General features: G+C 32.6%; 1 protein-coding gene across 1 annotated transcript in view; it reads right to left on the reverse strand.

Annotated features, from left to right (window-relative positions):
- The window catches only part of LOC124537051, an 87555-nt gene extending 71854 nt beyond the window's left edge, over window positions 1-15701 (reverse strand). The window contains 1 exon segment of the mRNA XM_047113763.1: window positions 14198-15701. Coding sequence (XP_046969719.1) covers window positions 14198-15701 — 1504 coding nt within the window.
- Window positions 15702-17531: the final 1830 nt, after the last annotated feature.

Raw genomic sequence — 17531 nt, forward strand, 5'->3', positions numbered from 1 at the left:
GCATCCAGAAATACAACAATACATTTCGATAGCTCAAATTATCAAAAATTAACACGATAATTCAGAAATATTTTCCGTTGTTTGACAGTAGAATTTCTGAAATTGAGGGTAAAAGTTTTGAATATGAGTCACGAGATGGCAGAGTCATCGCTACGCACGGTGCCTATATGTTTACGCGGTACATATATTCTGTTCTTTGTTCCGGCTTATCTCTGGAACGGCTGGACCGATTTTGATGGGACTTTCACTGGCAGATAACTGATGTAATAAGGAGTAACTAAGGCTACAATAACATTTTTTTAGTTCAATTCAAACGTGTACAAGGGCAGAGCTAGCATTTAATAAATAAAATATCAGAAATAGATTTATAAAAGAATCGAAAAGTATTAATAAACATCAAAACAAAACAATTTTACTCAAATTGAATAGGATTTAATTCAATATACGCGATAGTAGCTTTAAGAACTATTGATTCATGTCTATTTAGAGAAAATAACTTGTAAATATTTAATGAATAAATATAATAAATTCCTTTCAAATGTCGACGCTATAAATTATTACGGAACAAAACAAACATACAAAATATTCAAAGTTACAGCTTGACCTATGGGATTATATCACGATTGATATTTCACCCTATTATCCACCAAATCGCTTATGATGTTGGAAATACAAATTATCACTTGGTGGTAGGGCTTTGTGCAAGCCCGTCTGGGTAGGTACAATCCACTCATCAGTTATTCTACCGCCAAATAACAGTACTCAGTATTGTTGTGTTCCGCTTTGAAGGGTGAGTAAGCCAGTGTAACTACAGGCACAAGGGACATAACATCTTAGTTCCCAAGGTTGATGGCACATTGACGATCTGAGGAATACTTAATATTTCTTACAGCGTCATTGTCTATGGGTGATGGTGACCACTTACCATAAGGTGGCCCATATGCTCATCCGCCAAACTATAAATAAATAAATTAAGAAATAAATGGATTCCTATATAAAATTCCGTTAAAAGAATGCATTCTGAAAAAACTTTGATAACTATAGGTAATTTACAAATAAATAAATGAAAGCATATGCACGATTTTTTTATAATGCCAGTTTTGATAAAAAATCTTATCTGAAAACAAACCTTATAACTTAATACATATAGCTTAAAAATAAAAATAAAACTAAAGTTTCAAAACTGTACCTGTAGTATATCCTGGGAATTAAACCTGAGAAAATTGCTTTTTATATCACAGATTCATGACTCATCTCTTCCTTAGATCCTCTTATATAATTCTAGAACACTCCCTGTACATAAATATTTATTGTTCCATGTTTGAATTTAAGAGAATTTTTCTTTAAAATTTTGTGTTAAGAAATGCTTTTTAAACTGTATATACAGAGTCGGATTTAAAGGTCTGGAGGCCCCCGGGCCACAAAGCAGTGGGGGCCCTAGACAAACAGAAGCGTGAACAACCTAATAATTATATTATTAAGAATTAATTACTTTTTTTATTTCAATCAGTAAGCTATGATTTATTTACTTGTATCGGAAACTTATGAAATATTAAATAATAACATTATTATAATTTGACTATATCTCGTTAACTTGCTGAAAACTGTGGCCTCCACTAATGTGGAGGCCCCAGGGCAGTTGCCCCGGTTGCCCTCCCCTAAATACGGCCCGCTGTATATTTGTAGTTATAAAAATAACTCTGTGTTGGAGTTTTCGAATATTTTTACATACATATAAGACGATTGAAAATGAAAAATATACTAAAATAGATTAGAAAGAAAATAATATGTTTAGTGGTAGAAGAACTAGTCTGGCTATAAGCAGACATTGTTGTGTTTCAAGGTCCTAGGCGAGATAACAAGGTTTTGCTCATATACTTTTGTCAAAGAGATATATTTCCGTTTTTCTCGTGGTTTGTCATTGACCTTGTCATATGTCAATTTTTAATGAATTTCTGCCACATATGCCAAATTAATGCCCGCATAGGAGCAGCATGGTGGTACAAACTCCAATCTTTCTACTGGAAAGAGGAGTCATTTTTTTTTAAATATATTCTACAGTATCAAATTCCTTAGACAATGGTGACGACTTACCACTAAGTCCAAATAAACTACAGAAGCAGAGCAGAGGTACGTTGCAGGCGTAATATATTCAATTCGACCTAATAACAATTTATTTCAGTTCGGGTGACATCGCGACCCATTGTGCCTTGTAGAATACATTAAGACTCTATCTCGGTCGGTAAGAAATTTATTCTGCCCTAATGTATTACTATTTCTCCCATGAAAGGTTCCTGAAGAATGTATGTGAAGGACATATGTGAAATGCCATACCTTTAATTTTTCCGTTATCTGATAATTTATCGGAAAATCTGAAAAATTAAAATCATCATAATCACTATATAGTATAAAACAAAATCGTATTCTCTTTCCCTATATCACTATGTATTTATAAGTCTTTCAAACTACGCAACGGATTTTGATGCGTTTTTTTTTAAATAGATAGAGTGATTCGAAAGGTATGTTTTTGTATATCACACAGGGACAATAGTAAAGACACACTGATATTTTAGAAGTTTCTAATGTCATGTTGAAAATAAACAAATTCCTTAGTACATTTAGAATCCGCTTTGCATCCAAGCGAAGCCAGGGCGGGTCGCTAGTAAAGAATGAAGCTGTAAATGGCAAATACCTTCTCTAAACAGAAGGTTTGAAGCAGTTTCATTGTCCAAATAGTTGACAATGAGCATGAATCATATGTGGTATACGGAAAAGAAAAGGATTAATCCACTACACAACTGCACACGCCCATTTGTGGCATAATTTAATTAGACACAGGGATCCTCAATTTTTACTTTATCTCGTTACTTCAGGTAGATTCTCGTGTTCTTAAAACATATTTGTAGAAAAAAGGTAAAGAAATAGTATCTCGTCTGATTCAAAAAATACTCCGTTAGCTGTAATATCATTATATTACAGTTATTTGTTAATCTGACAGTTGAATTTTACGCACGTCAAAAAGTCTTGAAGATATATTATAACGAAATTTGACACGTTAATAATTCATTTTGTACGTTAGTGTAAAATATTATCTTATGGTTAAGACAAAATCTACAAAGGCAGTCAGTATTTATGCTATTATATAATAATTTCTTCAAGATTAAATTTCGAAAAAGAAAGATATTTTCGCTTTAATATATTAATTTTAGTATACCATTCATATTATATATCCGAGATCTAAGATATATCTAAGATCGATAGAATTAATGTATAGGCCATTTTTTTTAACTTTGCCAGCTACCTAACAAAGTTAATGAAAAAACATTGTCAAAAGATCCATTAGTGCTTTGATTTTACTTTCTAGACCACCTAGAGATACGAAAATCTATAGGCGGTGGTAGTCACTTTCCATCAGTTGAGCCTTCTGCTCGTTTACCACCTATCAACTAAAAAAAATGTCCTGACCTGAGACTGGAACCTGCAAGGGCAGCTATCCAAGCTAGATATTCAACAAAACCATACCATCATATACCATCATAATACTCTGCAACGTTTTTAATCTAAGAAATGAGTTTGCCTCTAGATTTACTTCTTATTCCTAACATATTTTGATTTTAAACTTAGAACACATTCGGAATTTGGCTGCCATTCAAAATATAGTTCATTCAAGTAAGCTTTTAGTAGCATTTTTGAATGGTAATTTGTAGTTCCATCCGTGTACTACCGACTTCATCGCCAGTGTCCCATAGCTCATATCCAATAGTCATAATGTGTTTACTGGATACGAGCGATGCATTTGCATCTTGCGATCGCTTAAGTGTGAAGTCCGGATATTACCATCCGGATTGAGGCAATTTAATCGGCCTCCTCTGACATACCTCCTGAGATACAGATTGACAATCTCCTCGACCACTTAAGAGGCAAATTGAAAGCCCAGAAGAGATATTTCTGTTTTACTCCATTAATTGAAACTGACTGACTGATTCGCTAATAATCAAATGTATTGATTAAAATGTGTTTAATAAAAATATTCAAGACGTTTTTGGTAGATAGAATTATTAATGCAAATCTAACAATTGTATATATTAATTAATTAAATTATTTATTTTATTTACTATTACGTGCGTTGATACAAACATTAACAACGAATATACTCTTCTGTGTAATTTTTCAAAATGTATTAAGGGTTGTCATCGATTTTTTGAACATTAGTTTAAATAATAATTTCCACGTTTATCGTACAACATATCATGCTTTTATAAAATTCCCACTAGAAATAAATGAAATTATAACGAAACGAAAGAATAATATTTAACGTGCGAAAGCTCGCAGTTGTGTTTTAGAAGATCTAACAAAGCGTGAAAGATCCAATAAAATTGAATTTGTGGGGATGTTGGATAGTACAAATATTTGCTGGCAAACATCTACGTGTCGAAGACGCAAATTGGGTATTGGATGTCCATTTTTGGTGACCAGCATTTATTTTAAATAAATATACGAATTCCAAATATTCGTTTCGTAAAAAAATATCAAAATTACTTTTGATATAATAATATATTAATGAATATGATAAAGACTATAAAAATATGAAAATAAGCATGCGAGACTATTTACTTTATTTTTGTCAAATTTACTCATATTTGTATTTTTATAATGTTCACTTGATCGATTTCCATTGTGGCATTTAATATCAATAAAGACTAGATAGCTGTGCTATAAAACACACACACACGCACATACATACACAAGTAGTAAGTATGTACACAAGTGTGGGCACAAACACAGTTGCTCTATTTACTCTATGTTGAATCACACTTGACCGGAAAGAGGTTAAGCGCAGAATAAACATTATCAATTCCTTGACTACGGTGTGCTATTCAGAATTTCTCGAAATGATAACTTTTGACCCAACAGAGAACTTGGCAGAATCTCAAAATCTTCGGTCTTATAAGCCATTTCAGAAGAACCTTTGAACCAGTATTACGTAGGGTTACACTCATCAAAGTGCAGAGTATTACCGTTTAGTTGTAGAATTAAACATCTACAAATTGTAGATTGTCAGACGGGTTTGTACAAATCTACTACCAAGTAAATCACTTTTAGTAACGAATAAATATACAACTATAAAGCAGTCGTCACATACAAATGCTCCTCAAACATTATGAACAAAAGGAATTCTAAATGCCAGTAAAGCAGGATTGAAAGGGTTCATCTCTAATCTAAATGTCTATTTGGTAAGAACCTTCTCTTCCAATTTAAATTAAGTAGTCCCAATTTACTGAGGGATTCTCGCTGCAGTTTGCAATGGTCAAATGTTTAGATTCTAATTAGACTAAGTACTTTATATTATAAACCCGTTGACTTAGAAATTTGCAATTTAATTCAATTTACAAATAAACTAAGATTTTAGTAGGTTTTTTAGAAATTAATGGACCGATATTGACTGATCACGACCAAAGTTGGCACATACTCATGTATAAGTTTTTCATTGAAAACTATATTATTTAAATAAAGGAAATTGTCTTATGATTTGATATTATTATTTAATATGTAACTTGTATGTATTAAGAATCTCTTATTATTGTCTAGAAAGTTTATACTCAGTGCACGAAAATTACGACTTTAAAAAATACTATCGCCAACTTTCGGAACCAATATTTGCAGCCAACACGAGAATACAACTGTTTGGGCTTAGAATAGTCCAACCGTTAGAGTTAGATGTTGTTCCTTTATACTTGTATTTTGTATATTTTATATGACCCGACTATACGAGTGAAGACATATTGTGTTTATCTGTATAAATTGCACAAATACTAGATAGTCTTTGAAATTACCTGTAAGACGCGTCTTGGTACAATAATCAAAATAATTAAGGCTATTTTTATATATATACGGAAACATTAAGCCTAAAAATTTAGAAGTACACAATAAGTTGTATCAATATCGTCTAAGATATCTTACAACAAAGAGCATCTCAAATGCGACCGTATAATGGATTCATACTTTTAACATTACCATGTTGTAAATAGCAGTTGCTTATTGTTGATTCACTTTCCATTACCCTCGTTAGCGAGGATAAAGAACTGCCACCTCGTTTATTTACTCCTCGACTAGTTTGAAAAGAATTCAGAGGAGCTGTCGCGTTTACAATGGAAGAAAATTGAACGAACTTTCCCTCTATTTTGCGCTCTATTGAAATATTCTTAAGGATTGCGATGTTAATTTCGATTTGAGTTTTTTTTTAGAATCGAAAAATACCGATATTATATCGATTTTTTTTAAATGTAATCGTTTGTTTTTATTACCTAAATTAATTAGCCGCTTCGTAAAATATCATTTCGACATACAAGTAGTGATGGCCACGTTAATTATCGTTGGTAGTATGGATATGATAAATTTAGTGTATGATGGTATTAATGTAAAGAGTAACGTTACTTGTACTTCAGCAAAGCATAGGACTAAAGTAGTAAGGTGGCATTTTCAAAATAAATCGGAATGTCAACCACGATTTGTAATCTAGTATCTTTATCATTATAAAACTGTTTTATATGTTTGTTGATTACTTATACTCAAACATTCTAATATTTAATCGTGAAGAAGGCTTAATTATAGATTTTATAACCTTTTCCAAAGGCGATTTTTCACGTTTAATTTTTTAAATGATAAAAACTAAGAATTGCATTTTTTGGTCGACTTAAATTAAAAATGGCTTTTCCTACATCTTTTTCTCGTAAATAACTTAAGAATATCATAACCTTCTAAGGAAAAGATTTTGAGTCCATATCACCACGTTACTTTAACAAGGATTAGTTGACACGTGGCAGAACTTCCATACATGTCAACCAAGATATTCTTCTTCACCATAAGTACTGAGCTCAATAACCTTGGTTCTCTAAAACATTTTCTTAATATAGAAAATACACACGAGACGTACATAACAATAAAGATACCATGTATTAAAATTAAATCGATCAGTTTAAGAGTTTGTATAGATTTTTTAGTTATGCATGCTCACGATGTATATATGATGTACTTTTAGATATAGCACACGGTTACATATCATTGCACCAAACTGTTCGGGTTTTAATATAATCTAGTTAAGAATATTTCATCCATTTTTTCAGAGCGTAAATTTAATATTAGCATTTTTTAATGAATATTAAAAAGTTAGGTACTTTACTACTATACTTTTTTTAGGTACGTATCGAAAATATACCGACTTTCATTGGTACAGCTTGTTAGTGCACAGGTTTAGAATCAGCTAGATACTGAGCATAACTTTTGTGATCCATCGTGCCATTCGTTCCACTATGAGCTATTTAAGGATGTAAGACCGAGCCATGACGGTCTTACCAGTCCGCGCTATAGATGGGTCTATGCTTTGACATGTGCTGGTGCATATAGATACTATATAATATAATAATAAAAAAATATACTTATTATATATTATTAAGAATTAAAGTATATCTTTTTTTTATTTTACTCTATATTTTTTTATTGGTATTTTTAATTGTATATTAAAAAATCGATTTACTTGGTGTTAGGGCTTTGTGCAAGCCCGTCTGTGTAGGTACCAACCACTCATCAGTTATTCTAGCGCCAAATAACAGTACTCAGTATTGCTGTGTTTCGGTTTGAAGGGTGAGTGAGCCAGTGCACGCACAAGGGACATAACATCTTAGTACTCAAGGTTGATGGCGCTTTGACGATGTAAAGAAAAGTTAATATTTATTATGGGGTCATTGTCTATGGGTGATGGTGACCACATACCATCAGTTAGCCCATATGCTCGTCCAACGACCTATTAAAAACCCATAATAAAAACGTCTATCTACGATGTTCATTTTTTTTGGTCATAACCAATGCACTAAATTTATGAGCTGAAATATTAAATAACGTTTTCGCATTAATCTTAAATAACGGTCCTCTTTACAATGTAATTGTTCAGAACAATATCTAATTATTCACTGAGGAAATGAGCATTCGCCATTTTGTAAAAGAGTCCTTGAAGCGAATAAACAATCGAGGGCCGTCTCGTTGAATGTCATTCGATAGCCAGCTCTATATAGAACGAATGGAATGAGAGACAACTTTGAACGGTTTTTATTGGTAGATAAATTCGAGTTGATTTAATCATTCTAATTTTAAATTTAATGATTACGTATTATTTATGACATTTGTATCTGTTAATTAAATTATATATAAAAAAAAAAACATAATTTTTATATTTGTTGTTCCATTTTCAAATTCTGGGCACACAATTTCGTCATATGCTTTGTCAGACTAAATAATCATCATGTTTTGCCAGTTTGAAAAACTTTGACAGGATTTTTTTTTTATTTCATTTCATTCAAAAGTGCAAGTCACTCATGTACATTTGGAACAAGATTCCTCTAACTTTCTACATACCTTCGCTTGGAACTGTTCAGAAAGAGACCGAAACTGATTATGTTCAGCTATCGTCATATTATCACTGGGTCAAAACTACTAATAAATAAGGTATGTATGTTGACACTAGTTATGGGTCGCATTTAATTTGTTCGCCAGGTGTTACAAATAAAACTGTTTGTTCCATGGGGTTAAGATTGCTTTACACCAAACATTTGATTCACTGGCTTGACCGTGAAACGGCAACAGACTATTATTATCGACAATATATCGAATACAACAATGCGATCGCCAAATAAATCGATAGGATGTATAACCAACCACACCATGTATAAATAAACATTACAATATGGGTTTACAAATGTTAACGACTTTGTAATTAAAGGAAAGATATATTTTTTAAGTAAAATAAATGTCATACTAATGAAGAATATTAAGAAGAATATGAAGATTAAGAGTCCAATGTTTTCCTATTATTTACGTAATCAAATAAAAATTACCGTACAATTCAAAATGGATATTTCTTTTTTATAAAGAGATAACAACAAAACCCTTAATGAAACAATAGTTCGTTAATCCCGTGTAATCATGAGATTCCTCTGTTAACGGACAATTGTAAAAGACTAACAAAAGGACTCAGAGATTAAAGCAATCTGTGAACCCATTAGATTGATATTAAAGAATTGGTTGTTTTATTAATAAACATTTTTGTTTAGTTGTTCTGTTAGTAAATTTTAGCTGCATATTTTTATTTCGTGAAAATAATTTATGAATAAAATTTAAAAAATAAATTCATAAATTTATGAAGAGAGTCGAGATGGCCCAGTGGTTAGAACGCATGCATCTAAACCGATGATTGCGCGTTCAAACCCAGGCAACCCAAGCACCGCTGTTTCATCTGCTTAATTTGTCTTTATTATTCTGCCACATGTGTATTCCACCAACCTACATTGGAACAGCGTGGTGGAATTTATTCCAAACCTTCTCCTCAAAAGGAGAGGAGGCCTTTAGCCCAGCAGTGGGAAATTTACAGGCTGTTACATTATATTACATTACAAATTTATGAAACTATTAATGTGACTTAATTTAAAAATGTCATGTAAAGTTTTTTAGTTTTTTTTAGTTAGTTTTGATTTTTTAGATTTAGTTTTTTAGTTTAAAAGTGCCATAGTTTAGGTATTATTTATAGTAAAATGATTAAGAAGTTTAAAACCCAAATAACCCTTATGTGAGTGACGAGGTACCCGGGTACCTTTGGCATTTTCAAATTAAAAAAAAGTATGATATACGCACTGTACGCAACTGCGGCTTTGTGACAGCTTCTAACTATTTATAAATTACAATTTTTTTTATGTTTTGGCCAAGTTTACTATTTACAATACTTTTTGGACACCAAAACATATTTTACACTCACTATCGAGTGACGAGGTACCCGGGTACCTCTTTGTGTTGTGAGGTAGCTATGAGATCTAATACAGTACATTCTCCAACATTAATTTGTCATATGCCATCACTTGACTTTCCTGTATATATTTGTCCATTTAGGGGGTAGGAATTATTTGAATTACAAGCCCAAGAAATATTTTTATGCCATACTTTTCAGGTTGAGTAAAGCGTATCCGCCCACGATATCCATATAGTTATTCGTCAGCGGTAATACATTCACGATTCTTATAGATTTTTCCAAATTTGAAATGAACATGTCCAAATATTTTGTATAGCAGGTTTATGAGATAACAAATATTTAGGGCGCGTTACGTCATTATGAAATCATACGAATCGTACCCTAAAGCTAAGCTGCATATTGAATCTTTTATTGAACATCGCAGCCCGAAAAAATGGTAAGCTCTTTATTACAAATGCCCTTTATTAGATCTATGGAGTCGCCCTGTTGACCAAATATATTTCTATTACCAGTTTGTATTTTTGGAAGTGGTTCAGAGTACCACCTCGATCCATCCTTGAATCAGGAATATTTTCAAGCGATTCCCCTTCAAAACTCGCATTGTAGTTGTAGGAATCATTTTCTACTTCAATTTCTGGTTTCACATCTGAAATTTCAAGTCTACCCACTTCAACCTAAAGTATATAATCATTTTATTATCAAACATATATACTCACTAGAAGATTCTGCTAATAATGCTAACAATTCATTGGAATTCTATCTTTGAACATGTGATCTTTATTGAGAAATGATAACTTGTGAGTACCTGTAAACTGAGCAAGAGCTCCATTATTCATAATGATATATTATAAACTCACAAATTATAAATATACTCGTACAATAGAAACAAAAGTATACCTACAGTCAAATTTCAAGTACGATGCATTGAATGGATCCAGTGTTTCTTGTACGCCGATAACCATGTACCGCACTCCACCTCACCTCCGCTTTGATCGCCACAAATTGTCAATTGTTTAGATTAACTAAAATAATAATATTTAAAGTGAATAATAGTGAAAGTGAAGTGAAGTGTGTGACACAAAAGCCGATCTTGATCGTTTACATTACGTATAAACTGTATGAAGGTACCCGGGTACCTCGTCACTCTCTTAAAGGTGTTTTATTTGTCACTCACATAAGGGATAACCATAGACGTTGAATCAGCCCAAGATGGTTGTAAGAAGATCTTGTAAATTTTCAATGCCGACTAAAATGATACGATTTTTAGATGTGGGTATATATTGGGACTATTTGATATTTCACAATCGTGTTTAAGTGAGTTCTGAGTATTTTTTCATACAGAATAGCTCTAGAATTACGTGAAAGTAAATTTAAAACCATCTGTATAAGCTAAATAATGTATCTACTTTTAAGATAACAAAATTATTATAACATTAAATGGAAATCGTCCGTGGGAAGTACGAAACATTTAAGCGTCTAAATCACACTTTTGGGTAATGAGATGCAAATGCTTTGTTTTAAACCGACTAAAAAGGAGGTTCTCAATTAGACTATATATATACTATATGTGTACCATGTACTATTTTTATGTAAATCAGCAAGCAAATTTAATCCTGAAAAAAAATAAATGTAACCTAAACAAATTATTTACAAAAACTACTAATTCAGCGCTTAAATGTTCCTGGTATTTACTGACCAAATAATGTTGATACAAATTGATATTTTATTGTTAATTGCATATTTAGCAACTTAATTTAATATAATAATTGATACATGCAATATTATGTGACTAAATTAAAGAGATCGATGATGTTTTATAAACAATGATAGTGTTACTTAAATCTACTGTCAACCACCTTTTTCGACATGGTTATACGAGTAAACCAACGTATAATATAATTTATATTAAAAAGTTTGAAACCAACACAAAACGAATCAAAAATACTTTATATCATTATGACAATTAAATAACTAACTAAAATTATACTTCAAAATGTTAATATCATATATTTGGAAAAGTAAGTTTGGGAATTACATTTAATTATACATAAGAGACCTAATATTATAATACTACATAAGTCGTTACGGTTGAATAAATATATTATATATCCCTACGGTAATAAAAACTTAACACATAAACATAGTAATAACGTAAAATTATTATTCCCTACATACTGTGTATTGTTTTAAGCTATTAACCGTATCATAAATAAAAACTCGGACTGTTTTAAAATATAGCAGAAGCAAATGCAGCGCTTAATACATAATGTATGTACATAAGTGAACGTTCGTTTCAGCCGCATATGTTAGGGGAAATCTGGGAAAATTCACCGTTCATATAATGGCTAAAATACCATTACCAAAGTCACAAATGGCTTAAGTTTCAAAGTGGGATAGCGAAAATTGTAGCCTTAATTATACTAGCCTTTGTGGAAGCACTTTTAGAAAATATATGAACCGGTCAGTAGAAAGCCACTTGATTATTGTTTAACTGATACTTTGTTTTTATTTACGAATTAGAGTCGAGTTGGCTCAGTGGTTAGAATGCGTGCGTCTTAAGTGAAGATTGGGGATTTAAAACCAAGCAAGCACCAGTGAATATTCACATTTGTGTTTATAATTCATCCCGTGCGGTCAAAGAAAATCTGCATGTCTGCATAAAACCTTAGCTCAATAGTGAGAAATTTACAGGCTGCTGTTGTTGTTACATTTTTATTTTCATATAAAACAAACATCGTTATTATTACTTATACATCAATTTACTTGTTTTACCTGTGTGCGTAAACCCACATTAAAGTTACAACTACAGTGAGCATGTGTGTGTCTATAAGTGTGTATATGTAATCCAAATTAATTACGCGAATCACGTACGTTGCTTGCCAACGGAACCTTTTAACTATTGAACTAGATGCTCGTTTTGTTTGGTCCGATGTCGTTCGTGCCTTACTAACTGATCGTTTGCCTCAAATAGTTTATTTCGGTGTGATTTCAACTAATTGTTGTTTATTTAACTTTGTTACTATAGTAAATACTAATGATAGTGTTTATGTAAGGCAACCTTTTTTATTAGATAACGAAGTTCAGTAGGTTCAATCTCCGATAAAGTAGAAATAATTTATTTTGGTTTCAACAAATACCGGGTTATTGGTAACTCGACGTATATCCGTTAGGAAGTGATAGGGGTGACTATTTGCAATAATTTTAACCCCCATATGCATAATCCAAAAGTGACCCATTTTACAGTTATCATGTTTTTTAGCTTTTGTCAAAATTTGTCAAAATTACAACTTCAAAAATTATTTAAAAAAATGTATCAAATAAAATCACTTTTCTCTTTTGTTTTTTAAAAATGATTAAACACTGGATATTTGTCAATATTAAAACAATAATTATCGGTCCAAATTTAAAAATGCGAGACGGAAAATTAATTTTTTTCAATTATTTTTAGACATTTTGCCTCAAAAATGCCTTATAAACTAAAAAAATCAGTATGGAACTTTAGATCAGATTATTTTAAAAAACATAACCGTTTTCTTATTTTTTTAAAAATGTATAAAAAAAGGAAATTATATAAAATCAATCGAAATAAAATGATCAGAAAGGACGCTGGTGGAAATTCGTCGTCGAACATGAACGAATTTGTACCAAAGGTCGCTCTTTCAAATTCTCACAATATTTACTAAAAATAAAAACCAATGAAAAAAAACTTACTTATTAAATTGACATATTTAATACAAATTTAAAATAAAATTTAGTAACAGAAACAGTTCAATAGTTAAGTTATAAAAAAGACGTTTTGTAATATAGCCTAAATAAAGTATTAATAAGCGAATCCGAGAAACTCTCTATAACAGAGCACAGCACACACAGCATGTTCTACAATGAATGAATAAAATACCACTCGTTTCCAAGACAAAGACAGTTTATTAATTTGTATTTTCCAGTGTTATATATTTTCCTTTGACAAAGGATATCGCGATTTAGAAAATTAAACTTTTTGAACAGCGACATCTATTGACACATGTTTAAAAATTATACATTCCGCCCACCATGGACAGAATGTCCATTGCTCTCACCCACCTTGATCAACTTTTTATTCGAAAAAATGGACTGTATAAGTTATAATCGTAGTTTTTTTTCAAGGTGGTTAAGAACAAAAACTTAAAAATCTTAACCCAAATTACGGTACTAAAACAAAACAACAATTATTTATAACAAATAAATAATCTTACTGAGTAATAGGCAAAACACAAATTTTAGTTACTGGTCGCTTCAACAAGACACCTTTACATTTTAACGTAACCACCCTCGTAATATCGTCTAAACCAGGATGTTTTTCTATAATTCTACCTAAAAGCCATTTAGCTGGCGGGAGATCATCCTCTTTAACTAAAACTAAATTACCTATCTCAGGTTCAGGATTTTTGTTTGCCCACTTGTAACGATGTAGAAATTTAATTCCAGCTTCCCAAAGTCCGCCGAAGTGCGGGGAATGCGGTGGAATAAAGTGCCAAGTTGTACCGTTGTTTGCTAAAGCCTCAGCAATATCTTTTGTCAATGTCGACTTCTCTTGAGCAAACAGAATTCTGAGTTCCCGTGCGGCACCAACAAAATTTGTTCCGTTGTCGCTATATAAGTCAGCACAATGACCGCGTCTGGCAACAAAACGTTTGAACGCAGCAATGAAACTTTGTGAAGTGAGATCACTCACAGCTTCCAAATGAATGGCTCTTGTTGCCATGCACACAAATAAACATATGTAGCCTTTATAGGCCCTCATACCTCTACCTTTAGAAGTTCTGATCTGTATAGGGCCTGCGTAATCTACTCCACTGCGATAAAATGCTCGAATTGGCGTTACACGAACCGGTGGTAACTGCCCCATCAATTGATTCCTTGTCAGTGCAGTGTGTCGTGCACAGACCACACAGTTACGAACAACCATTTTAACGCGGTTTTTTGCATCAAGAACCCAGTATTTACTTCGAAGATAATTTAACATTAATTGTGGTCCGCCGTGTAATGTGTTCATGTGAGTTTCTGCCAGAATTAGGTTGGTAAGATGAGATTTTGAAGGAAGTATTATTGGATGTTTTGTGTCAGTTTTTATTTCAGCTTGTTCTAGTCGCCCACCAACTCTCAAGATACCTGCTTCATCTAGAAATTGATTCAAAGAGGTAAGTTTGCTCTTCTTGAATACTTTATTGTTATCTTTAATATCCTTTAATTCCCGCTGAAAGTTCACTGCTTGACATTGCTTAATACAAATATTCAGAGCCTCATTCAATTCATCACTAGTTAGCCATACTGGAAATTGACTAATCAATAATTTTAACTTCTTTATAAATCTTCTGCAGTATGCTAAAACCCTAACTAATTTGCGCAGAGAAGAAAATTTAGTCCATAATTCTAATTGATTTTGTTCTATTACGCAGTAAACTCTAGTAGCCTTTTCTTCTAAGTTAGTGTCTATTGAACTTGTTCTATCAAATTTTATTGATCGATTTTTCAACCATGCTGGACCTGATTTCCATTGCTGAAATTCTGCTACTTCAGATGGATTTAACCCGCGCGACGCACAATCAGCTGGGTTGTCACCAGATGATACGTGTGACCATTGATCTCTATTTAAGATGTTAAGGATTTCTGAAACTCGGTTGGCTACAAATGTTTTCCAACGACTTGGATGGTCGCTTAGCCAGGCTAGCACTACGGTAGAGTCTGTCCATGCGTGGATACAAGTTGTTGATATTTTTAATACTGCTGAAACTTCCTGTAATAATTTAGGCAAAAGAACAGCTCCACACAATTCAAGCCTAGGAATTGAGATTTGTTTAATGGGTGCTACTCTTGTTTTTGCAGTCAACAAGTGGACATTAACGTTTCCAATATCATCTACAATACGCATATAAACAACAGCAGCATATGCTTCATTGGATGCATCGCAGAATCCATGTAGTTCTGTTGTATTATTTGTCTCGCTAAAATTAACCCATCGTGGAATACGAAATTTTGTAAGTTCAATGAGTTCTTCCCGATAGTGTGTCCATTCATTTAAAAGCTTAGATGGTAATTCATCATCCCAATCTATTCCGCTTAACCATAGCTTTTGAATAATTATTTTTGCTTTAATTATTGCTGGTGATAGCCATCCCATAGGATCAAACAGTTTTCCAATATCTGAAATAATTTTTCTTTTTGTTACAGGTTTACTGATAGGCGGCAGTTGTACCGAATACTCAAAGTTATCAGTTCGTCGGTTCCAGGTAAGTCCTAAAATTTTTAATACTTCATCATTTTTTAATTCGATATTGCTTGTTGTTGCTTTATTCCCTTTGCTTATTTCATTAAGTAGTTCATCATTATTGCTTGACCATTTTTGTAATTCAAAACCTCCTTTTTCTAATAGTTTATTCATTTCTAGGAATATTTGTTTTCCTTCGGCTACAGTTTGACATCCGGTAAGTAAATCGTCCATATAAAAATCATGAAATACCCTTGAAGCTGCTAGTTGGAATTGGTTTCCTTCATCATAGGCTACTTGATGTAGTGTTCTCACAGCTAAGTAGGGTGCTGACGCGGTTCCAAACGTGACTCGAACTAAACGCAAATGTCGTATCTCCTTGGTATTGTCTTCTCTCCACAGCAATCGTTGATAGTCTGCATCTTGTTCTGTCACTTTTATTTGTCTATACATCTTGACTATATCAGCTGTTAAACAAATGGGATGAAGTCTCCACCTCATAAGGATGTGCCTTAAATCCGATTGTAAGGTTGGACCTACAAGAAGATTGCTGTTAAGGGACACACCATTGTTATCACGATTTGAAGCATTAAACACGATTCGAAATTTAGTAGTTTTTTTATCTTCTCGTACTACTTCATGATAAGGTAAGTAAACCGCTGTGGGGTTTTTTATTTCTTTTGTAGGTACTTCTTCCATATGACCGAGTTGTAGATATTCTGAAATGACCTGAGTGTATTCAGACTTCAAATGTGGTGATTTAATAAATCTTCTTTCTAACATTAGAAATCTTTTCAATGCAATCTCACGTGAATTTCCATATTTACAGCTCGGATCAGCTTCCTTAAATGGTAGTTTGACAATATACCTGCCAAAATCATTGCGTTTGGTTGTTTCTTGAAATATCTCTTCACTTTTTTCATCCGGAGTTAATTGTTTCTCCAGCGTGAAATTATCCGATTCTAGTTCCCAAAATTGTTTAAGGTTAAACTCTTCGTTAGTTATGTTGGTATGCAAACTTGCGATAGTACAGGAAGTATTGGTTTCACTATCACAACTAGCTTGTCCCGATAAAGTCCAACCCAGTCTGGTGTTTTGTGCAATTGGTGTTCCAGGTGGGCCTCTCATCAATCCTTCAGTTATAATCTGACAGTAGACTTCAGCGCCAAGTAAAAGATCGATTTTATTTGGTATATTAAACATTGGATCCGCTAACTTCAAAACTGGTAAAGTTGGCCACAGTTGGACCTTGAGTTTTCTTACAGGGAGAAATGAAGTTAGTTTACTTAGAACAAGTGCTTTAACTTGTATGGTAAAAGTAGGGTCGTGGAGCGATTGAAGCTTTATAAATACTACGTATTTGGAATTAAGTGAGGAAGTTTCCTCACCCCCCACTCCAGTGATAACACTATTACATTGTGTTTTCTTAAGCCCAAGCAACTGAGCTGCAGACTCCGTAATAAATGATGCCTGCGATCCCTGGTCTAATAAAGA

The sequence above is a fragment of the Vanessa cardui genome, chromosome 17 (genome assembly GCF_905220365.1).
Source record: "Vanessa cardui chromosome 17, ilVanCard2.1, whole genome shotgun sequence".
Classification (NCBI taxonomy): domain Eukaryota; kingdom Metazoa; phylum Arthropoda; class Insecta; order Lepidoptera; family Nymphalidae; genus Vanessa; species Vanessa cardui.